General features: G+C 38.7%; 2 protein-coding genes across 2 annotated transcripts in view; one reads left to right on the forward strand and one right to left on the reverse strand.

Moving 5' to 3' along the window:
• Window positions 1–16667, forward strand: part of LOC123657865 (rootletin) — a 29412-nt gene extending 12745 nt beyond the window's left edge. The window contains 21 exon segments of the mRNA XM_045593362.1: window positions 163–332; window positions 742–934; window positions 1458–1641; window positions 3198–3373; window positions 5189–5374; window positions 5760–5940; window positions 6364–6529; window positions 6819–6932; window positions 7066–7273; window positions 7594–7703; window positions 7802–7978; window positions 8137–8244; window positions 8334–8418; window positions 8914–9008; window positions 9575–9803; window positions 10314–10458; window positions 10869–11119; window positions 11719–11882; window positions 12361–12528; window positions 14487–14621; window positions 16417–16667. Coding sequence (XP_045449318.1) covers window positions 163–332; window positions 742–934; window positions 1458–1641; window positions 3198–3373; window positions 5189–5374; window positions 5760–5940; window positions 6364–6529; window positions 6819–6932; window positions 7066–7273; window positions 7594–7703; window positions 7802–7978; window positions 8137–8244; window positions 8334–8418; window positions 8914–9008; window positions 9575–9803; window positions 10314–10458; window positions 10869–11119; window positions 11719–11882; window positions 12361–12528; window positions 14487–14621; window positions 16417–16524 — 3353 coding nt within the window. The 3' untranslated portion in view covers window positions 16525–16667.
• A 4268-nt stretch (window positions 16668–20935) lies between these two features.
• LOC123657674 (ras-related protein Rap1) lies at window positions 20936–23436 on the reverse strand. Its single transcript, XM_045593198.1, has one exon. It carries the CDS (start codon window positions 23285–23287, stop codon window positions 22730–22732), a length of 558 nt encoding a protein of 185 aa, XP_045449154.1. The 5' UTR covers window positions 23288–23436; the 3' UTR covers window positions 20936–22729.
• Between the last annotated feature and the right edge of the window lie 2079 nt (window positions 23437–25515).

The raw sequence follows: 25515 nt of genomic DNA on the forward strand, positions 1-25515 counted from the left end.
TATAATTATATTATTAAATTCCACGCGGACGAAGTCGCGGGCACTTTTAATTGCAATAAGATTATTATTTCAAAAAAATACAAAAAAAAATTGTGTTTACGTACTTACGGGTAAGAACACTTAAGGTCTCACAAAATAATATATCTTCTAATCATGCAATAGGTCAAATCTCTCGCCTAACCAAAGACCTTGAGAACAGCGAAAGGAAACTTCGAGAAACAAGGAACAGTATGTCCCAACAGTCCGGGAAAAAAGAGGCCGAATATCAACAAGTTATCACAAATCTTAATCGAACTACCAACGAAAACATAACTAAGCTCAAGGAAGAGAAGGTAAGGATATTTTTAGATTTTTCTTTTGTACGAATGTAGCTTACATGCCCAAAAAAAAATCACTTTGGTTTTCATTACTTACTTTTTTACCGCCCGAATTTCCTTGGTAGTTACTCCTCTTAATCGCTTTATGACAACAAATTTATGTGACCAGTGGTGTTGTTATGTTTCAAAATGGCATTGATTACTTAAAATTAGAAAAATCAGACACTTTGTCTGCTTGTGTAATGTCTTACTATAATGAATATGTGCGTAGATAATTCTCGGCTACGTTATTGAGTTGCGCGGTTCGATGTTTTTAAAAGTCTACTTTGATTAAACAAATGTAGTCTTCGACCGTATACTTTTAAGCATGAACCTTAGACACATATCGCTATAATGAAAGTTCGATACATTGTTATAATTACAGGAACAATTACGCCAATCGTTAGAACAGAAACTAAGTCAGACAATAGCGGCGCTGACGAGTGAGAAGGACACATTGGAAGCGGGTGCGAGGGAGAGAGAGAAAAAATTATTAGCACTGCGCGATCAGCTGATCTTACAACACGATGAAGCTTTGTTGAGAGCTGAGAACGATAAACAGCAAGCTTTACTTATGGGTGAGAATTTTCGTTACATAAATTTCCATTAATGATCAATTTAGGGAACATGTCAAAAAGTTTATAGAAGTTAGTGTTCTTTGAGAAAGTGAAATTTAAAATATCTTCACTATTAAATTATGACCTAAAGTAAAAATAGTTGAATAAAAAAGTTGGTTAGAAATTCATAACCATGTATAAAAGGTACTATTGTAATATAAGTATATTGATTTAATTTCAAATGAAAAAGAAAACACAAAAGACTTTCAGCTACGAGTTTTGTTTTCGCGTTTTATCAATCCAACAAAATTTTAGCGAAATTAGTTGCACAATTTTGGCACTGTTGGAAGCCTTAATCCAAATTATTGAATAATGAAAAATTTTCTTACCAGAATCGAGTATTTGATATCTTTTTTTCACAAATAGATTTAACGTTTTTCGACCACATTATTTTGCTGTTTTTAAAATTTTGAAATGCACAAAAATGTCCTATATGCGATGCGACTGCTTTGAAATATTGTCAAACATAATTATTTTATTTCAGCTCATCAAGAACACCAAGCTCTATTGGAACGTCTCGAAGATGCAAAACGCTCGCTCTGCTGCGAACAGAACAAGTTGGAACGTGTTCGCAGAGACGCACAGGCGAGGTCCGAGCAAGACAGGAATAATATAAATCAGCTTAAGGACGATCTGGCCACCTTGAAGACTAGGTTGGAAGAGGCAAAGTATGTATTACGATAATGGTTTTTTTTGGGTTTAATCATAAAAGACAGACTTTCTGCACATTTTCACCTGTATTGACTTATAGAAATTGTACATTTATTGTTCTTCTACATTCTTCATGAATTTTTAGTTTCCTGTGTTAGTATTTTTATTGAACTTATATATAAGTGCGTATTTTAATTTGGTTTTTATACTGCTATTTTATACTACAGGTATAGGTGGTCAAAATTTATAAGTTTAATCATAGGAGGAATTGTTTTTATATGCTTTGAAATTCAAACTTAAATTTTTATGGTGGATCGATCCAATTGTGTATTTCAATACACTTTGAAAAAAGCAGAAAGACAAAAGTTTAATTCAGACTGTATTTAAAAAAAAAGCCGTAAACACGTATTATGAAACTTAATTATTATTGTGTCGTTATGATTTACAATAGTCGTTTTACATGTCATACAAATACACGATGTAAGTAATGGTCCAAGTACAGACCCCTGAGGAACACCAGTAGTACAAGAAGCATAAACACTCTGCGCTCTTCCCAAATTTACAGTTTTCCTTCTTTTAACAACATATATGTATGTATGTATATGTAATACGAATTTATTCATCTACAAAGGTAACCTTTTTTATTTATTTATTTAATAGACACACCATCGACACATCAGAAAAACATTGCAAATAGAAATACAAAGCTAGACATAGGTATAATACAGTATGATTTGTCTTTTAAGGTGTATACGGAAATTATTATACAATAGTTAGTGAGCACATAGAGTTGACAGGTATGAATCAATGCAATATAAAAGCTGAGTTAAGTCTTATAAGCATACATAAAATTCTAACACATAAAAAGATTACAGTTTTAAATTAATAACGAATTGTAAGCAAACAGACAATTTTTAATAAATTCTTTACAATTAATAGAAGAAAAGATATCAATGTCGCCTCTCAACAACAATTCATTGTATGTTCCCATTAATCTGTTGATAGAAGCATATTTTCCAATGTTAGTTCTGGTACAAGAGGGAAAGAAAATTTTGTTATTAGGGTGTCTAGGAATAGATCTAGGGACGCTGATGTTGATTCGTTGGACCTTTTATATTTAGGGCGAGCAAATTTTGAAAGAAATCATGTGGACTGCCATGTCGAAAGCTTTTTAAAAATCTGTGTAATACTATCAACATGAAATTCCTTACCAAAAAACTTTGACATGAAAGAGCTCGTGTAAACGTACCTCTTTACTTTGTTTATCTTAATTACCTCATGCCTTCCCCTTGTCTAACTTTTTATCTGCAAAAGTGCGTGCGATTGTAGCACTAATATTCACGATAGTCCTTTTTGCTAAAACGAAATTGATGTGTGTTGTATATGAATAAGTATTTCCTATTTAGTTCACACAGACAGACAGAATAGCAATTAACGCCCCCCCCCCCCTCTCGATCTCCCAACACGGCTTGTCACCGCGGGAGGTCTAGACAACGACCCTCCAATTGTCCAAAAATTTAATAATTAATAGTAATAATTTAGTTCACAACTATCTATCCTTGTGTTCGTCTAGAGCGGCCGCCGAAGACGAGTGCGCGCGTCTAGGAAACCGGATCAAAGAGCTTCACCTAGAGAAGGAAGCAGTGACCCGCGAGTGCGTGGAGGCGCGCGCGCAGCTGGCGCTGGCGGAGGACCGGCGCGACGCGCTGCACGTGCAGCTGCAGGACGCGCTGCGGAGGATGAAGGAGCGTGAGTGCTCTGGGGACTATTTTTTTTTCTTCTTTTTTTTTTATTGTTAAGGAACACAAACAGTTAAAAATAATCACATACAATTAAATATTGTTTTCTAATGTTTACGCGAATTTTACTCATTTAATGAAACAACTTTTTTCGGATTTTATCGCGGTTTATTATTAACTTTTGATTCCCGACGTTTCGGATACTTTACAGCAACCATAGTCACGGGAGGACTGAGGTGTCAGACGTCCCAACGTTACAAAGTTATTCGAAACTACCCCACATACATCAACGAAACGAAACGTCGGGAATCAAAAGTTAATAATAAACCGCGATAAAATCCGAAAAAAGTTGTTTCATTAAACATACAATTAAAGTTACAAAAATAATACATAAACCAAAACTGTGTCCACAAATAAGTTTAACACGATCAGCTTTCGCCAAAACTAAAAGCGAGAATACATTTGTTAAATAAATTAAAAATCAACATTAGCATTTAAAAACTACATTAAGGCTACAACTACAGGCAAAGGAAGAAACATTACGAAATAACTATACAAAAAATTAAAAATTAAAAAATCAAAAAATTAAAAATTAAAGGCCAGACATCACCAAGAATTGTTTTTTTGTTCCAACTTTAACTTCCTTCCGCGCGCTTGACTCGGAGAGTGGGCTGGTGAATGCGTGACGGGAGCGTTACGAAAGGTGTGATCGGGCTAGGCGAACTCGATGTTAGATGGAGATAAAGAAGTATTACTTCAGTTGTGTGGTCTAAAGCACACTCGTTTTTTATTATCACTACTAACATATCGATGGCTCCTAAGTATACTGAGTCAACTAACAACTTTTGACTTTTAAATTTTTTTAAGATATTAATAACATTTACTTCACTTCCTATCTACCTATGTAACAAAAAAATAAAGTTATTAGAAGTAGAGTTGACTCAGTCAGTATACTTAGGAGCGATCGATATGGTCATGATATTCTATGCTTCAGCCTATAATATCCCACTACTGGGCATAGGCCTCTTTCCCCATGTAGGAAAAGGATCAGAGCTTACTCCATCACGCTACTCCCATGCGGGTTGGCGGATATATTCCCTACAACGAGTAACGATCGCTATCAGGTGTACATCATAACAACCGGGACCGACGGCTTAATGTGTTCTCTGAGGCACGGTGGGGAGACCCATAAGGACTGCACAAACACTCAGACCACGGCAAACGCCAATGGCCAATGCAAATGTTTGTCACGTGCGGGGATCGAACCCGCAACCGCCAGCGCAACAAGTACAATCCGGCTGTAACCTTAGCGCCAACGCGGCGTCATGATATTCTATATGTTATTGTTTATCGAAATTTGAGTATATGTTCTTATCTTAAAAATATCGTATCAGAATATTTAGAGAAGGCTAGATGTAAAATGCTGTGTGGTTACGGCATTCAGAATATAGCCACCCCCTCTCTTCCCATAGGTGTCGTAAGAGGCGACTAAGGGATAACACAGTTCCACTACCACCTTGAAACTTGGAAGGTCGGCCGATGGCAGGATAACCATCTAACTGCTGAGTTTGAAATACACAAGCCGAAAACGGGCAGCGGCGTCTTCGGTGCGACAAAGCCAGCCCTGCGGTCACCAACCCGCATGCCCAGCGTGGTGACTATGGATGAAACACATAAGTTCACTCCATTTTTGGCGCAAACTTGTGGAGGCTTATGTCCAGCAGTGTACTGTATTAGACTGAAGTGATGATGATGGGAAATGTAAAATACTAAATAAGCAAGTAGTGTAAAAGCAGATTAATTGTCATGACATATCTTATCACAGTGGAGAACGAGTCAGACAGTCTGCGCAAGGAGCTGACAGACGTGCGGCGACAACTGTCCAACTGCACGGCGGAGCGCGACAAGTACAACAGCGCGTGTCGCGAGCTCCGCGATCACGTGAAACGGTCCGAACTGGAGCGGAGGGAGGCGGCGCGGGCGAGGGACGAGGCCTACCATAAGATTGCGGGTGAGGGTTGTAAGAATGTGATTTGTGTGTTAAAATGGGACCATATAACAGGAGGTAATTTTTAAAGTGGCCGTGTGCAAATTAAATTTTGTTGAACAAAACAGATGTTTCTACTGAGGATTGGAATTTTATTCGCTTTAATTAATATCTAATTTAATGATAAATTCCTAATGAATTATTTAAGTCTGTTCTTATTTAAAAAAATGGCATATAACAATGTTGTCAAGGTGGAATTTTGAAATAGTTGACAAAAATACTTTTGAAAATTGTCCCGTAATTTTCGAAATTTAAAAAAAAATGAAGGAAAAAATTACTATCGTTCATAAACTTGTCAACTTGTTAACTGATTGCTGATTTTAACTGTAATTGGACGATTTGTTTTTAGGTTTGGAAGAGAACCGCACGTCTCTCGAATTGGAGCTCTCCCGTGTTCAGACGATGCTCAAGGAGTCGGAGAGTGGTGGAGAGCACGCGGAGAGATCTCTCCGCGCAACAGAGGCTCAGCTGAAGAGAGAACGCGCCGCCTTGGAGCAGGCGCAGCATGACATCAAGGAACTTCAATCTAGGTAAACTAGCAGAACTGAGGAACCAACTAGACAGCTAAGTTGTTGATCAATTAGTAAAAGAGTAATAGTAATAATAATAATAGTATAACAACTGATCTGGTGTAGTGGTGCGAGTATTCGCCTAAAACATCGACGGTTTGTAGGTTCGGTTCTCGCTCGGGATTCATATTTGTATTTGTACAAATATTTTTTTTTCGGTTTGGATGTCTGTCCAGCGATCTCGGTTATTATCATAAATACCTGATGGCGATCGTTACTCATAGAAGGGAATATACCCGCCAACCTGCACTGGAGCAGCGTGGTGGATTAAACTCAAATCCTTCTCCTACATGAAGAAAGAGGACTATACCCAACAGTTGGATGTTACAGGCTGAATGCGATAGTAAAAGAGTAATATTAAGCAGCTTATTTCTTAACCCGTAGGCTTCAGAACGAGAACGAGGAACGCGAACGTTGTGCGGGCGACGCGGCTACTGCTAAACGACACGGCGCAGAGTTAGAGGCGATGTTGGGCGCCGCTCGCGCCGACCTCGCCGCCGCGCGCCAGCGGGCCGCCGAGTTGGACGAGGCGTGCCGCGCCCGGGACCAGGTCAGCGACCCCGCTCTATGTACTTGTCTGTGTGAAGTTAGACGAGGCGTTCTGTGCCAGGGATAAGGTCAGTGACCCATGCCTTGAACCTTGTGTACAGGATGAGTCAGATTGCGCCATGGACTAGGTCCATGATATATCCGGCAGGAAGTTTGTGCAAGATGTTGTGGCGTTTTGTCATTTTCAGCGTGACGATTACCCTGAAAAGATTTATGAAAATAAAAACGTGTATTGCAGAAATTCATATAATCCTACATATTGAATTTTATAATCTTCATATTATTTATAGGAATTAGTGCTACGCCTTGAAGACTGTCGATCCAAAGAGCGTCGGTTGGAAGAACTGAAACATAACTTAGAAGTATGTCTTGCTGATGCGACACAACAGATACAAGAATTAAAGGTACTTGACTTATAATTTTCTGCCTTTTTCAATACAAAGAATTTCTATTACTGTATATAATTATTTCCGGAACTATTAGAATAAATCGTGAGGTTTGTATGTACTGGCACGTCACTAGTAAGTCGGCCCACAGACGCGGTTGGGAGGTTGTGAAGGCCGCTGCCGCGGCGTGGAGGCGGCGCTGGCGCACAGCGAGGCGGCGCGGCGCGATGCGGAGGCGCGCCTGTCGTCCGTGGCGCTGGCGCTGCGCCGCGTGTGCGGCGTGCAGCCCGACGGCAGCGTGCAGCCGCAGGCGCGCCGCCGCCTCGCCAGCCCCGCGCGCCGCTACAGCCCGCACAGAGGTACCGCCCCCGCTGCCCCGCCCCCTCCGCGTGTGCGGCGTGCAGCCCGCACAGAGGTACCGCCCCCGCTCCCCCGCCCCCTCCGCGTGTGCGGCGTGCAGCCCGAAACAGAGGTACCGCCCCCGCTCCCCCGCCCCCTCCGCGTGTGCGGCGTGCAGCCCGCACAGAGGTACCGCCCCCGCTCCCCCGCCCCCCACGCCCCCTCCGCGTGTGCGGCGTGCAGCCCAACGAAAACACTATCTTCTTATCACCATCTTCACCGTAAACGGTAATAGACGTTTGATGATGATATTGACTCATACGTTTTCATATTATTTCAGGTCGTGATCATTCAGAAGACCGTAACGAAATTATCGACGTTGATCCCGAATTGATCAAAAAGGGCATTCGTAATTTGATGCATGAGGTGTGTCAAATTGAGAGGGAAAAGGTATGCGGAAGTGTTAATTGAATATTGTTATTTGTTGTTAGTTGAATTATGAATGATGCAGAATTATGTACTTCTAATGTTTTTATTTTCATTTTCAGGATGATTACAAATCGCAATTGACTGTCCTGAAAAAACAGTTGAAGGATGTCACAGAACAGCAGGGCAAGGGTGAAGGTCGTCTTCAGTCTCTCAACAATAACTTGCGTGGTTTACAGGAGGAAAAATCTCGCTTACAGACTGCTCTCGGACAAAAGGAAGCTCAAATGACCGCCTTGGTCTGTAAATATTTACTTTTTAGTAAATTAGATAATTTAGACATTTTTTGTTCTTGTAATTTTTGAAAGGCAGATTAAAGCCTAAAACGAGTTTTTCCACCAGACTGGTGGTCGATACTTTTGGGTGTAACTAGGTAATATATGCTTTTGTATTTTAGAATGAGTCGGTGCAAACAAAGACAGTGGAAATTAGCAATTTGAGGGACAAGATAACGAGCCTCGAAGCTGCTCTGAGTTCTACAAGTGAAGATAAAGTACAAAATGAGGTAGCAAAACGTTTTCCTATACTATTATGATAAATATTTAATTTTTAACATCTATAAGAGAGGTTTACATATTTGGTAATATGTTTCAGAACAAATCCGAAAGTCTACGAGTTCAATTAGCCGAGCGTGTGCAAGAAGTTGGTCAGCTACGTGAAGCCCTTGCAGCAGCTGAAGGTTTTTCTTCCCCTCTTAATTTTTTGTAAAGTTTAAATAAACTTATAAAAACAGACTATAATAAAAATATTTCTAGTAATTTTTCCACCGACTTACTTTCTTTTAAGTTGTGGTTGCTTTCATCAGTATTTGGTCCTCATGAATGAAATTAGCGTTTCGTCAATCTGACCTCTGACCTAATACTATCAGAAGTGGTCGATCTATTTAATTTTGGTAACTGAACGAGATTTGAGCCTATTACAAGAAATATCTTACACAAAATTTGTAGTAGTCCAACAGAGCAGTAACTCAAACTAACTCTAATCTAAATAATTCTGTTTACTGCTTTAATTAAGTAGTGTTGTGTTCTAATGGTTAATAAGGTAGCTCTGCAGCTTTCGGGTAGAGTCGGAGTGAGGCTAGTATTACAGGCGTCCATAACATACGATTTTTGCTCACCGTCAGACGAAACCTTACGATTGTTTGCCACATTTGTAGTGTGAAAAAAAAAATCAGGTCGAGCGGCACGACTGGACGTGCGTCGCGCACAACTGGAGGGCGACGTGCAGCGCGCGGCCGTGGCGGCAAGAGACCGCGACCAGGCGCTCAAGGTCGGTGCTCGCACCTACACAGTACACACCCGCAGGTCACGTGAGACTGGACGTGCGTCGCGCACAACTGGAGGGCGACGTGCAGCGCGCGGCCGTGGCGGCAAGAGACCGCGACCAGGCGCTCAAGGTCGGTGCTCGCACCTACACAGTACACACTCGCAGGTCACGTGAGACTGGACGTGCGTCGCGCACAACTGGAGGGCGACGTGCAGCGCGCGGCCGTGGCGGCAAGAGACCGCGACCAGGCGCTCAAGGTCGGTGCTCGCACCTACACAGTACACACTCGCAGGTCACGTGAGACTGGACGTGCGTCGCGCACAACTGGAGGGCGACGTGCAGCGCGCGGCCGTGGCGGCAACTGTTGGTTTGTTGTTTCTCTATGCTCATTTTCGTTTGTGTAACTAATGCATTTGTTACCTTGAATACTATAAACAATTATAAATAGGAAAGATCTCTTAATAATAAGTGTTGAGCCTGCTCGCTTGCGTGATGTGTTTATAAAAATAACTAATATTATTATAAAGGACTGTTAAAATCTTAAATATCTGGATGTTACTTGTTAACAGAAACTCCAAGAGCGATGCGAAGGTTACCAACGTACTATCGCTTCGTTAGAAGACAGATGTACGTCTCTAAAGGGCACAGTGGAACAGCTCTCAACTTCCCTACAAAAGGCAGCCACAGCAGAAAGTGAGCTCAGAGCGGAACTGAGCAAAACTCAAAGACTGCTCAATGAGGCTAAGAATAACGAAGGCAATGCTATGGACAAGTTGCGGCAATTACAGAAGAATGTTGGTAAGTCAAATGAAATGAAATAATGAATATTTATAACCCCTGTATATTTCATAGATAAGTAGAAATAATATAATAGAATAGGTCAGTGTTTCCCAAACACTGTTCTGCCATGCCCCGGTAATTTTCAAACTGCCCCTTCGTGACCCACTTTATACTTTTATATCCAAGTTCCAGCTTCCATTTGGTAAAATAATACACATTTATTAATAGTAAAAATCGATAGCAGGAATAATTTTTAAACAAGGTGGAAATGTTACGATCTGGTAATTAATTTTAAAGTTTAACGGGAGACCAGACGTTACTATTGTACATTGTATTGTTTAGTTGTTTTTATTTTGTTGTGTCAAATGTTATCACTGCAGTATATGTATCGATCGGTAAAACGTAAGCTATACGAGCTAAGGCTCTTATTTATGGAAGCAAAATAAGCCAATAGTCTGTTAGTTTTCCGGATAGACAGTTATTTTACGAGGTCAAATTCTAAATTTTCTTCAAAATGTTTCAATCTAGCAAATTGCGAGAACGAACGTCGCGTTCTGACTGAGAAGTTGGAGAGCGCTAAGTCAGCGCTGAGTGAGCTGAAGCGCCTCAACTGTACCTTAGAAGACCAGGTGCATCGCCTTACTAACCAACTGGCAAATATTGAAGCACAGAGGTTTGTGACTTTATTTTGTTTCTGTGTGGGTTAATTTAGTTAAGGAGATGGACTCACTAACTTGTAAAAACAAAAAAATATATAGAGCCTTATAATTTGCAAATGCATTAAAATATTACGTGTTTTTTGAAATTCCACAAATTATTTATTTGTGGACTGTGCCATTATTTTGCCAAATATTTCTGCGTAACTTTAACTTCTATTTATGTTTTTGTGGATTCTGCCATACTGCTATCAAAATTCCAGCTTAGATTTTTTGCTAATTTTGTGGTGATAATATTCTATTTATTACTTATTGAAATGAGTCATCGTTTTTTAAAGTACAAATGTAATAAAATAAAATATAAAAGTAAAAAATCTTCTAAATATTTTTGGAACTATGTCCAACATACATGTTTTTAAACCACCAGAGCTGACTTAGAATCCCAACTACGTATGACTACGTGGGACGGTAAGGAGAGCAATGACAGCGGTGAACTCGAACGCGAATTACACACATTACAGCGTGAAAGATCAGAATTGAAAGCAAAGAATGACGCGTTACAAGATACTGTCAGAAAATTAGAGGCCGAAAGGCGTATGACAAGACCGTCGGTGCTTCGTAGTAAGAGTCATGACAGAACCGAGAAGAGTGTTTATTATTCGTCTGATTTGGATTCTGGTAAGTGTTATTCAGGTAATTATTTGTGATTGACTTTATAGCACAGCAGGAAAAATCCTGCTCAAAATTTGGAGCAGCCTGACTAATGGACCTGATCTAGTCGTATAATTCAAAGTAAATATTTTTGAAAATTTTATCAGTTCTATAATGCGAAAATGTCAATACTCGTAATAACAATCAATTTCCATAAAAATTAGTTTATGCTGTGTGGTTACGGCATTAAAGAATATAGCCACCCCCTCTCTTCCCGTGGGTGTCGTAAGAGGCGACTAAGGGATAGCACAGTTCCACTACTACCTTGGAACTTAAAAAGCCTACCGATGGCGGGATAACCATCCAACTGCTGGCTTTAAAATACACAGGCCGAAGACGGACAGCAGCGTCTTCGGTGCGACAAAGTCAGCCCTGCGGTTACCAACCCGCCTGCCCAGCGTGGTGACTATGGGTAAAACACATGAGTTCACGCCATTTTTGGCGTAAACTTGTGGAGGTCTATGTCCAATAGTAGACTGCGAAAGGCTGATGTGATGGTTACTTGTATTTGCAGACTCACTTTTTGAAACAACAATATGATAAAACCATATTTTTCTTTACCCTAGGTGCAGATTCAACAAAAGATTCACGGGGCTACAAAGATTACAAGGACTACAAGGAAGTGCCTTGCAAAGACAAGTCTTACAGCTCTGATTTCAGTCTTTTAGAGTTAGAGAATAGAGAACTGAAAATGAAAATCAGGCGTCTTGAGAAGGAACTTGCTGATAAAGTGAGTAAATATATGATTTTTGACTTTTATAAACTTCAGATGTTATACTTTAATGTCAAATATTATATCTCAATGTTTATCATAATAATGGTCTCATTCATAAAAAGAAGAGCTACATCTGATTATTGTTTTAAAAAATTAAGCTTATTGAATGTCTAATTTTGTGATTTAATATTGATACATGGCGCTGGCAATTTTTGATAGAATATTATTATAAATAAAAATAATGCCGAGTTGATATAACTTGATTTTTCTAAAGTACAATAGCTGTTAAAGATACATTTTACAAACATCTACATACGGTTGTATTCTTGTGAAAAATTGATAGACTGCTTGTCATTTTTGTGTTTAAAATTATACCTAGTATACAGATGACAAAAATATGGTGAATAAATCCGTTTAGTGCTAGTATTATCCCATAAGCTTTGACATTAACACAGGTCAATTAAACTTTTAGTCGTATTTCCCACTTTTCCAGGAGTCAGAACTAGCCATGGCTCGTAACCGCTACTTCAGCGACAAGTCCTCGTGTAGCGGCAATAGACAAGACATAGAGCAGTACCGTCAGGCGGCGCTACAGGCCGAGAGGCTCCTGGAGGCGCGGGAGGCGAGTCATAGACAACAGATTATGCGTCTTGAGAATCAGGTGAGTCATAAATATGTATAAAAAAGTAGGGTGAGTACTTATTTTTTTTTCAAATATATTTTACTTTTCTAAAGTATATTTTGAATTCACTAAATAAAATGTTAAAAATAATCGATAAACATATATCGTTAAAACAAATATCGCATTGTTTCTTCTTTGCTATTGATCATAACATTTTTTTTAATGATCTATGTGTCTGTGACAAAGGGAGTCGTCCTATTGGGGGTTGTTTAGTATGCACGGCGGATAGACCAACCGACAAAAGAAATATTTGTATAAATACAAATACCCGTTCCGAGTATTAATCTGACCCGCAAAACCCCTCTACACCAGAGCGGTTGTTACACGTACAGATGAATTATATGTATTACCAGTAGACTCGGCAAATTTTATTTTGCCGCTTAAAGCTGTTAAAAATAGGGGTTGGTAGTAGAAGGGTGAAAATTTAGGGTCGTATTTATCTTAATATATATAAATTATGTGTTACATTGTTTGTTCGCGATGGACTCCTAAACCACTTAAATAGTAACCGATTTTAATCAAACTTGCACACCGTGTGCAGTTTGATCCAACTTGAAAGATAGGCTATATTTGATTTTGATATATTATGTAATTATTATATTTCAGAAAAACAATATGGCGGTACGAAGTGCGTCAGGTCAGCTAGTAATACATATATAGTTAAAAACTAGCTGTGCCCGTGACTTCGTCCGCGCGGAATTTACAAAAAGTTATTGCTCAATTCGCAGTTATAAAATAAATATATTTTTTAAATAAAAGTAGTCTAAGTTACTCCTTATTACATCAGCTATTTGCAAGTGAAAGTCCCGTCAAAATCAGTTCAGCTGTTTCAGAGATTAGCCGGAATAAACAGACAGGCAGATAGAAATGTATATGTACCGTGTATACATCCATATGCATTTAGTAAAAAGTGGTTATTTTAATATTACAAACAGATAGTCCAATTTAATTTAATTGTCGGAGTCCACCATGGTCCAGTGTACTTGCGACGCCTTCAAAAGAGGGAAATGGAAGCACATCGCCAGGGCCATCGCCATCACAAGCTACCCTCGAAAATATTATCGACCCACCAAACACCTCACTATATACCTCGTCAGCGTAGCCACGACCACTCTGACAAGAGTGCGCGACTAAGAAAAAGAATTTAAGTGTACGGATGAGTCGTTTACTGTTGAGTTCCATTAGACACGTGTCCGCAGCTGTCGTCGCTGCGCGCGCAGCTGTCGGCGGAGCTGCGGCGGCGCGCGGTGTACGTGTCGCGCAGCGGCCGCGCGGCGCGCGACGTTGTTTACTGTTGAGTTCCATTAGACACGTGCCCGCAGCTGTCGTCGCTGCGCGCGCAGCTGTCGGCGGAGCTGCGGCGGCGCGCGGCGTACGTGTCGCGCAGCGGCCGCGCGGCGCGCGACGTTGTTTACTGTTGAGTTCCATTAGACACGTGCCCGCAGCTGTCGTCGCTGCGCGCGCAGCTGTCGGCGGAGCTGCGGCGGCGCGCGGCGTACGTGTCGCGCAGCGGCCGCGCGGCGCGCGACGTTGTTTACTGTTGAGTTCCATTAGACACGTGCCCGCAGCTGTCGTCGCTGCGCGCGCAGCTGTCGGCGGAGCTGCGGCGGCGCGCGGCGTACGTGTCGCGCAGCGGCCGCGCGGCGCGCGACGTTGTTTACTGTTGAGTTCCATTAGACACGTGCCCGCAGCTGTCGTCGCTGCGCGCGCAGCTGTCGGCGGAGCTGCGGCGGCGCGCGGCGTACGTGTCGCGCAGCGGCCGCGCGGCGCGCGACGTTGTTTACTGTTGAGTTCCATTAGACACGTGCCCGCAGCTGTCGTCGCTGCGCGCGCAGCTGTCGGCGGAGCTGCGGCGGCGCGCGGCGTACGTGTCGCGCAGCGGCCGCGCGGCGCGCGACGTTGTTTACTGTTGAGTTCCATTAGACACGTGCCCGCAGCTGTCGTCGCTGCGCGCGCAGCTGTCGGCGGAGCTGCGGCGGCGCGCGGCGTACGTGTCGCGCAGCGGCCGCGCGGCGCGCGACGTGCAGCGCCTGCGCGCCGCGCTCGGGGACTCGCTGCGCGCCGTCGAGCAGGTAGCTCCCGTCACACCCCGTCGCGAACGCTACTTCCCACGATATTCTACGGCCAGGATGTGCCAACAGGTTGTAGCGACATCTATCGCGCGGCACACAAACTAGAGAAAACTGACGTATCCTACATCGCGCTATCAGAGTTATCAAAGTGATTAAGTATATATACAAGATCCCGACAACAACCGTCGGGGCGTTAGCCCACCAGATACAACATCCGTCTGGTTGGAGGATCCTCCCTTTTCTTCACACTTCCCTTTGCGATGGCGAACGAAGAACTTCACAAACTGTACCATCGCACTCCCAAAAGGTCATAGCCTGCTATAGTTAAGTATGGCCCTGGCCCGTCGAAGACAGCCCGGGTAGAGGCAATGCCTGCAAAGCGCAAATCCATGCTTACTTACCCGGACCGACTTAGGTCAGTCTCGAGACGCCCAGTCAGTCAGTCAGTATTCTTTCCATGTCATCGTGCAACTGCGACTTGACTGTGCCCAAATAGGAATTGAGGATATCTAACTGGGATTTTACTTCGTGATTCACCTTTTTTATACGACTAGGTAAGCAAACAAGCGTACAACATGCCTAATGGTAAGCGGTTACCGTAACCAATAGACGCCTGTAACATCGCTGGCACATTGCTAATCCTACCCCCGAACCTTTTCAGGAGCTTTTGCCACTTTACTTACCACAAGAACACAAAACTTTGTGAGGTATTGAGGTACTATGCCAGACGGGCTGCTCCTTTTTCTACTGATTTGAGCAGAATATATGTGTTATTTTGCTTATTCAGCTAATAAGAAGAGAGCTAATAATAAGTTTCATCTATATCAGTCAAGTTAAATTTGTGTGGAAAGTACCACACAAAGAATGCATTTTAAAAACTTGTTTATTTATTTATCTGTTTTCTCGTTTACTCAATCTTTTCATATGATAGAAAGTTGTCATACATTCTAAAATCAAAGTATCATACAAACTTTTACAAAACTTCCTGATATAAGTATGCAGAGACAATTTGGTGGCGCGAGGAACAGGGTGTTAAGTTCCTCATCCACCACTGAAAAAGTGAGGATCCTCCGACCAGACAGATGTTGTGTTTGGTGGAGGATCCTCCCTTTTCAGTATCGGATGAGGAACTTAACAACCTGTTCCTCGCGCCACCAAACTGGTGACCCCGACGTGATTCTTCACAGTTTGGGGGAGTGTGAAGAATCACGTTGGGGTCACCAGTTTGGAGATGTGTGAAGAATCACGTCGGCCATCGCAAAGGGAGAATCCTCCAACCAGACGGGTGTAGTGCCTAGTGGGCTAACGCCCCAACGGTTGTTGTCGGGATCTTGTATATATACTCAACTTTGATAACTTTGATAGCACGATATAGGATACGTCAGTTTTCTCTAGTTTGTATGCCTCGCGATAGATGTCGCTACAACAACATCCATAAAGTGAAATTTTGTATTTTGAATACGATTTTTAAAACAATTATTTGGTGATAAATAAATATATTTTGAGGAAACTTCTTTGTCTTCATATATGAAAAAATATGTAGCTATACCAGTCGGTTGTTATCTATAACACAAGCATTAAGTTGCTTACTTTAGGAACAGATGACCGTATGTGTATTGTGTAAGATATTTATTATTTATTTATGTTAAAATAATCTGAAATATACAACATGGCACAAGACAAATTGAAAGAGTGTAGTGAAATTAACTGACTTAAAATCTTTTCTTTAATAGGAAAAAATCATAACGCTAAGCTATATTTATGATCAAGTAATTAAAATTTATTTTTCTTCCAGGATCCAGCGCTAGATTCTTACACTTTGGAACACGAAGCCAGGAAGCTAGACAACACCCTGACGCACAGTCTCCCGCCTCTCAATGACAGCTTTGGTTCATCAAAATAAACAAGAAAAGAGAAAAATACATTTCAGAAAAACTGTTCAATTTCGAACATTGTAAGAACACAACTAAAAGTTATGTAAAATGACTGTTCACTTTTGATCTTTGTAGAACATTTTTCTGAATAAAATTTGAATAGGCAATGCGACTAGACTTTGGTATTGTTCTAGTCTTATGTATCTTTATGTCAATATGGAGATATGGCTCCATTGATTTGAATATATTGTCGTATTTTCGCGACTTTGATGCATGAAAATCGAAGTAATTTTCATGAATTTGTTACGTTATTAGATTTTTTCGAAACATTTTACAAGCAATCAATAACTATAACAACTGCCATTATGCCTGATATAAAACGTTTTCTTTATGGAATAAATACATAACAAATTTTCTTTTTAATCTATGAAATTACTTCATATTTTCAAGTGTCAGATATATTGTACCAAAAATTATAAGGACCACTTTTGCACCAGTCATAAATTTTTTGAAAATGTTTTGTAATAGTTGACAGTTAACACGTTGATCGCTATGGCCACCAGCTGGGCCACACTATTTACAAAATTTTAGTGATAAGTTTTTATTGCACTACCATATCTAATTTTAAAGAATTTACTTATTTTTCCGTACACTATCGGACATATTATTCTGTCATATTTTTTTAAGTGGACTCTGGCTCGCGGCCATGTGGTCGCTCCACGACACCAATGGAAAAATTGTGTGTCGACTACATGGTGTCCCCATGGCCCAAACAGAAAAAAAAAAAAAATAAGGTGGCGTTTAACTTGTTAAGAAGAAAAATATTCTTGAATTTAATCTATTACGTAATAGGAATATTATTATATACACGGAATTCAAATAATAATAAGGGCCGGTTTCGGGTACAGTTTATCCTGCACATAAGTTAAGAATAGACTTTAACAGCAGGAAGTAGAATAGGTCATTAGGACCTGTTCCACCTCAATTATTAAACTACAACTTTTAGATTCACATTTGCGAAAAGAAATATCTCATCAATATAGTTGAATTCGATGATAAATAGAATAATATATCAGATTTCTTTGGTTTACCATCATCTGTCAAACAGCGTGATCCACAATACATGAAACAGAACCTTAAACTATTGACTGATAAAATAGCAATGTTACAGTCATTTCCTTGTAGGAAATATGGATATACATATAGAGAACCTTTAGGATTATATTTACCTAGGCCATACTATCCAACTAGGCCGCAACAACTTCGAGAAGGAGGCCGATAGGAGGATTCGTTTGGGTTGGGCGGAGTTTGGCTTGGTTGGAGGCTTCGTCGAGTCTTCACTTCGAAGGTTCCGCAATACTTGAAGACAAGAGTCTTCGAGCAATGCGTCATGCGTGTTAACATACGGAGCCGAGACGTGGACACTGACGGAGGGACTGGTCCACAAGTTTAAAGTCGCTCAACGTTCAATGGAGCGGGCTATGCTTGGGGTTTCTCTCAAAGATAGAATTACAAATGGGCCTATCCGCGAGAGAACGAAAGTAACTTACATAGCCCACAGAATTAGCAAGTTGAAGTGGCAGTGGGCTGGTTATCTGTCACAGGACCGGTGGCCGCTGGAACAGATTGGTCCTGAGTGGAGACGACGTCTGGGCAATCGTAGTGTGGGACGTCCTCCGGCCCGTTGGACCGACGATCTACGTAAGATTGCCGATGTAGGCTGGATGAGGATTTCGGAAAACCAGGATGTCTGGCGCGAACTTGGGGAGGCCTATGTCCAGCAGTGGACCGCAATAGGCTGAACTGACTATAGAGAACCAGTAGGAAGTCATTAAAATTCTATTACCCCTATCTACAGCAAAGATCTTTCTAAATATCACATTTTTAGATGTAAACCAATATGTTGCCAATTGTTCAACATTAACATTTTGTGTAATGCATTATTCAAAATTTTCTAATCACTATTGTGTGTTGTAGAGAAAATGTGTACTTAACAAATTAGAAGTGCTTTCTAATCAAACAATGTAAAATATCTATAAGTTATAGTAATTTGTTTTTTTGTTTAAACTCATTACTTTATATTTTATTATTATTAATGAAAAAATTTTTTTTTGTGTATATTGTTTATAAAAAAATATTTATTCTAATAAAGTTCTCATAATATCAAGCCATATTAATTCTATAATAAGTTATAGATTGGCTATTTGATATGAAAAAATGAAGGTATTATTAGGTTGATATATTTTTATCAAACATTCTTTTTTTTGTTTTTCAATATAATATTATCATAAAAACCTTATCAACTCTCTAACAATGGAGTGTACAACGGATATTTAAGACTAGTTGATATTGTATCATAAATTCATAACGAAAAGTTTTCCTATAAAACAGCAAGAAGTCTGAGTCAAACAGTGTAATAAAATAACATTTATTTTATTAATAATGTCTTTTGTGTGTATTCGAATGTGTAAGCAGTTGATTTACGAAACATACACTACTATAACTGCATCCTGTCATTATCAACTAAACAAAATTAATACTGTTTTTTTTTTTTTTTAGTAACAAAAAATTCAATAAAAAATACCAATTATGTCTTATCTTAAACAATATTTTCTGGTATGCAAGACGCCTATTATAGTAACCGTTGATAGGTACCATCGATTGCGAGATTGTTTAAACAGGTAAATGGTTCGGCTCTGTCGTAGGGTTAAAAATGACATACTTGAGAGTTAACACTGTGACCTTGTTCTTTATATTTTTAAATCAACATCTCAACGATCTTCAAGAGTGATTCAGTTATGAGTCACGAGTTGAGGTCAGTCCGTCAGCCGGAAGTTTAGCGGAAGCGATTTTTTTTAAATCAATGACTCAACCGAACAGTCTAGTCAAATATTAAATTATATATAACTTTCTTAATATTTGTTTATTTTTATTGTTTTGTTGTTGTTAATCCTAATAAGTATAAGAAATTGATAGTATTCGCAGTGATTTTTTCTTAAATGTATCTTCGAGTTTTTATAAAATTGCACGCTTTTTATGGCGTTTTTGAAGCGATTCACTCGGCCCCACTCGTGTAGTCGGCCTTCGATGACCCTAGACAGTCGACAACCCTCTCCAATAAAAACTAATAAGGCGAATTGAGCATATGTGTAGGTGTCGATATTCGTATATGATAACGAAATGTCACATCCAAAAATATTTTCTGAAAAAAAATAACCACTTTGTTTTCGCGTGTAAAAATGTATTAATTTTTTAAAATAAATTCTCTTGATTTACTTCCTTCCTTAAATAAATTTTCGTTTTGTTTATCCATTCTGAATACTACTACGGTTAACAGCTGCTCATTTAATCTTTTAGCGGTTATATTACGTCAATATTGAGTCAAATGAGGATAATTTGAATATGAATTACCTCAATTATTACAGTAATAGGAATTACATTTGCGTACATATTTCGTATAGTTCGAACATTAACACGACACCTACGTAAATAATCACTTAACTATGTTAAGTTTTTGCTTCTATAACCGGTTTGTTAGAAAAAAGGTAATCGTGTGTATGATACACATAATTATAAATAAATAAATAAACGCTTCATACTCAACGGCCCCCCAGTAGGATTATCTTCTGTGTCGGGGGTCACAAGCACAAACGCCCAGACCACGGCAAACATCTGTATGGCCAATACAAATTTTTGCCATGAGCGGGATCGAACCCGCGACCGCCAGCGCAATAGCCAGTGCTGTGATCGTTGCGCTAACGCGTCGTCATAATTGTTTACACCTACACATTTCAGCGTAATGTTTATCGGAAATCGAAACGATAACTGGAGTATCTGTAATAAAGCGTTGTTTGGACAAACAACATCAATCACAAATATGCAGGACCATTTGGATGAATGTTCCAAATTTGTCGAGCCGATAACAACGTAACTCGCTGGGTGTGGTGATAAGAATAGCACAAAAATTTATTTATATTATCGTCTTTCAGACCATGGAAACTTTTAGAATGCAATTGTATGTAGATTTTTATCTCCCACGCTTCGAGTTCATAAAATAAGTAATACAAGAATTATTATACATGTTTTTAAGTGATGCGTGTCCCATCGTGAACTCGATCTATGCGTTAGACCTTGTTTCATTTGATGGGATACGGCCGTAGCGATGTCTAGAGCGACGTAATTCAATATATGATTTGTAATATTATAATTAGAACGCTTGTTTTATAGGTCATAGTCGAGGAAGGCGTATTGTGTTCATTTCCATTGGACTGTGTCAATTCTTATGTTACTAGAATGTCGACATACGCCCGCCACGTCACACTGCCATTATTTTGAATTTACGTACATTGTACCTATGTAGTTTAGGTTAATGTAATACTAATGTGAGACACGTTTTATGAAAGTTTTTGTACACATGTCGAGTAAATAAAATAATAGTAGTAATTGGTTGTTTCATTTAATTAAATTCCATTAAAATTCTGTTTCAATTGCCATATGTCACAGGGCTCCAGTGTGCGGGCCCGTGACTCATCGCGATGTACCTCACCGCGGCAACGCGACACGTTCGATGCGAGCGAGAAAATAATACACAACCCAAAACATGAATATTTAAAATTGGTTTTATTGATAAATTTGCAAAAAAAAAAGAAATTAATTGTACATGTCGATTATTGATTGAAAAGATAAAAATATAAGTTCTTAATTGGCACGATATATATAAAAATATAGTTCAACTCAGATCAAGTCGTTACCAATATCCTTGTGCAGTTAATCTTACATATTAACAGAAATGATAATGGAGGAAACATCTAAACCGTAACAATATTTGAACACCTATTATAATTATTAATTTAACAAAGTTTTTCATAGTAGCAACACATAGGCTGGTAATTTACATTTAAATGAGCCAGTAATCATAAAACTTTATCCCATTTACATTAACAATAAATTTTAAACTTTTTACTTTCATACTAAGGAATAGTCGTCGAGTGTCGACACCACTCAGACGGACACTGGACACACTACATTGGTGGGTGCACTCACCTAAGGCTCACTAAGATTTGTTCAAAAGTAATCGAGTCCTATATGGTGTTGCATAGTTAACTTTCCTTGATACATTTGTATTACATAACGAGACAATAATATATCTGAAAAAATTTAATGTATTCTTAATTATTAAACATTATACAATGGTTAAGGCCCGCTAGCGCAAACTCCAGGACTCCTGTGAGCCTGCAATAACTCACATTCAGACAATTCAGAAGTTTTGTAAATCCAAAAATTAAAGTAAACACTATCTTAACACATCTGCTTAGTTCAGACAGAGGGAATGACTGTGCGACATTGTGTTGTCCACAGGAACATTTGTTATCAAATGCATATCAAATTAACAAAGAAATATCAATACATTCCTGCACTAAAGATAACCAAACAATGTACAGAATACATATCTACATTTACTTATTCATAGTACAATATATTGCATTCATTTGAAAATACAAATTATTATAACAAAGGTGGTATTAACAAACTAAGCCGTGACTAAAACAAAATTGTGCAAAACGGTTAAAGCTTAAAGACATACATTTGTAGGATGAGTGATTGACGCAGAACAGAATAAATAATTACTATAATTATTATCCTGTTTGTTGTAATCACTCATTGTCTGAACTAAGCAAGATTTTTTTTCATTATATTCTAACAAAATACTTTGTTATCTCACGCAGAGTTGGTTAAATTGTTTAATTTAATAAAACATACACGAGGAAAATTTTAGGCGTCTATATTTTACAATATTTCTCTTCATTATAGCCTTCTATATGAATTGAAATCACAAAGTAAATAGGAAATTTATGTTGTAAACTTCTGAACATGGCATCATTCACACTATACAAAATGGAATATTGAGAGTGAAACACACACAGAATCTTTGAATGGATCCACAAATGAGACACTAATTATAAATACACAGACCAAGAAGTGAGGGGTCTACTTTATACACAGGTATGGGTCACCGCGGGTGAAGATCTGTGATGCATTTTCCACTCATCTATAGCACTTGACCACTTTAGCCCAACAAATGCATATTTGCAAAATTCTCAAGATATTCAATAACCAACCATGCTCACTCGACCTTGTTTACTTTTGGAACTGTCAAGAGCCAAATCCGGGTACGAGAAGTCTTTCAAATTATTAAATATTTAATACCTAGATGCGTCGGAAGCGCTGCTATCCTTACAGCAGTTGACATATGGGTTTTTTGATCCTCTTTTTGTTTTCTTCCTTGGGGGACTTTTTGTTGATTTGTCGCACTAGATCGTAGAACACTTCGTTCACACTGATTTTAGCCTTCGCGGAGGTCTCCATGAAAACGCAGTTGAAATGATTCGCAAGGTTCGCGCCCTGTTGCTTGCCAACCACGCGCTCCGCCTCCAAATCGCACTTGTTACCCACAAGCACCATGGGCACATCGTCTTTGTCCTTAACTCGGAGGATCTGCTCTCTCAGGTCCTGCAAGTCGTTGAATGTCGATTGCGCTGTAATCGAGTACACTAATACGAACCCCTGTCCGTTCTTCATGTATAAATCTCTCATCGCGGTAAACTGCTCTGTGCCGGCTGTGTCAAGAATTTCGAGCATGCATTGTTGTCCATCAACTTCCACTTGTTTCCGATAGCTGTCTTCAATGGTGGGGTCGTATTTCTCCACAAAGATGCCTTGTACGAATTGTACTGTCAGGGCGGACTTTCCCACGCCCCCGCTACCTAGCACAACTATTTTGTATTCGCGCATTATTAACTATTTTGAATTACTTGATAAATTACACAAAAATCAAAGATCACACTGCTAAAAAGCACATTAACTAGTAAGTTATTGCAAAAAAAATCTTCAACAAGTCAAACCGCCATGACACCGTTAACAGGGCGATGGCTCACTTTGGCAGTATTGCCATTTTAAGACCTCGTAATAAATTATCTTAAAAAAGAAGCAGTATTTTTATGTTTTTCTTACTCTTATAAATAATATTATCAAAAGAATGACAAAAACTGAGTATGTTTATATCTTATATATGCTACAAAAAGTAAATTCATCCAAAAATATTTTAATAACATTATTGGTCAGAAGTAGGATTACTCATTAAAATATAAATAGAAGCCTGCAAAATATGATAAAAAAATTTGAAAATAATTGAAATTATTTAAATTGTAAATAACCACGAGGAACAAGCATATAATAGTTATTTTTGTTCGTACGTGATAACAAAAGCTAGTAACATTGAAATATTATAAACTAAGCATGGAGCATAGAGAAATGAAAGATTTCTATATGCTCCATGAAACTAAGTTTCCGCGAATAACGCTAGATGGCCCTGTTTACTAGTTATCTAACTAAGTTTTTTTGACTTTTTTTTCTATATCGTACTTGCTGTATATATTGTTGAAAAGATATTATTTTACAATTTGCTGGATTGTTTCTTGTTTAAATAAAATATTTTACTTTGAAGGCCAGTCGTTTAAAAAAACTTCACATTGTTGTCAATATTGTACTAATTAGGTACTGTCTCTTTTCTTTTGCTTTGTACGTCTTGTATCCGTTAAAGGTAGGTGCGGTTTTTAATTTACTTTACGTTACGTTAACCATCTCTATTATATTTTCTTTATTAATTATATAAATATATATATCTGTTACATTTTCTTCACATATTATACTAATTTTATAAAGCTTGTTTGTTTGAACGCGCTAATCTGAAGAGCTACTGGTTCGAATTGAAAATTATTTTGTGTTAGATAGTCCATTTATTAATATTTTAATACATTTTTTCCTAATAACGCTGGTGAAACCGCGGATGGCATAGCTATTCAAACAATATTTAGACGTTCAAAATGAGAAATATCGGGCGATATAATATTGGGCGATGTTTTGGAAATTAAAATTTAGGATTAAAATGTTGTAAAATGCTTAGCTAATATTTTTACAAATATTTTTATACATTTTGTCAAAAAAAAAAAAAACAAATTAACACACAAGACTAGGTTTATTGTGAACTAGCAATATTACATTCTTCTTCTTCATTATATTTATACAAAAATTTAAAATATTACGCAGAGATTTAGAAAAATATTGAGATTCATTAAATGTGTCATATAATAATAAAATGAGTCACATAATTTTAACCGACTTCAAAAAAAGAGGAGGTTCTTATTTCGACTAATTTTAATTTGTCTTACTCATAGCTTTTTACTAGGTGTACTGTTTTGATGATTCCTTCTTTATTCAAAAGTCGGTGCTTGTTGTTTGGTCTCATTTAAATTAGAGTAAAATCTATCATGTAACCTAATGTTTAATCTCCTACTTTTTTGAAGACGGTTAAAAGGTGCTGTAAAGCTTTGCTCTCTAGCGATACTGTTGCTTTACACGATTTCGCTACCCATATTTTTTATACCCCGCGCTCTATATCGTTTTAAAAGAGGATACTACAAATTTTTACAGATAACATAACTTCTTTTCGTCATAAGTCAAAATCTGCTGGTCACAAGCAAGGATGGCCGTTGCAGGAGCATCAACAGGATTTAGCTAGTAAAAATACAACATTTGTGTTTTATACTCGGATATTTATTTTTATTGATGACATCAAAAACGTCGCTGGCAGCTATTAGATGCAAGCAGCGCTAGACCGTGATAGGTTCCCAAGCTTATCAAAAGCAAGGTCTTCCACGATCAACGTTATTTAATATGCATTGTTAGCAACTTTTACAATTGTTGTTTCTCTGTCTACATGTCTGTTTGTTCCGGCTACTCTCTGAAACGGCTGGACCGATTTTGATGGGACTTTAACTGTTAGATGACTGATGTAATATGGAGTAATTAAGGCTACTTTTATTTTAAAAAAATATTTATTTTATAACGTTGCGAACTGAACTACCTATAACTTTTTGTAAATTCCACGCGGACGAAGTCGCGGGCACTGCTAGTGTTGAATATGTAACACATGATACCGAAGACAAACTTGTTAAGTGCAA

This window comes from Melitaea cinxia, chromosome 11, assembly GCF_905220565.1.
Source record: "Melitaea cinxia chromosome 11, ilMelCinx1.1, whole genome shotgun sequence".
Classification (NCBI taxonomy): Eukaryota; Metazoa; Arthropoda; class Insecta; order Lepidoptera; family Nymphalidae; genus Melitaea; species Melitaea cinxia.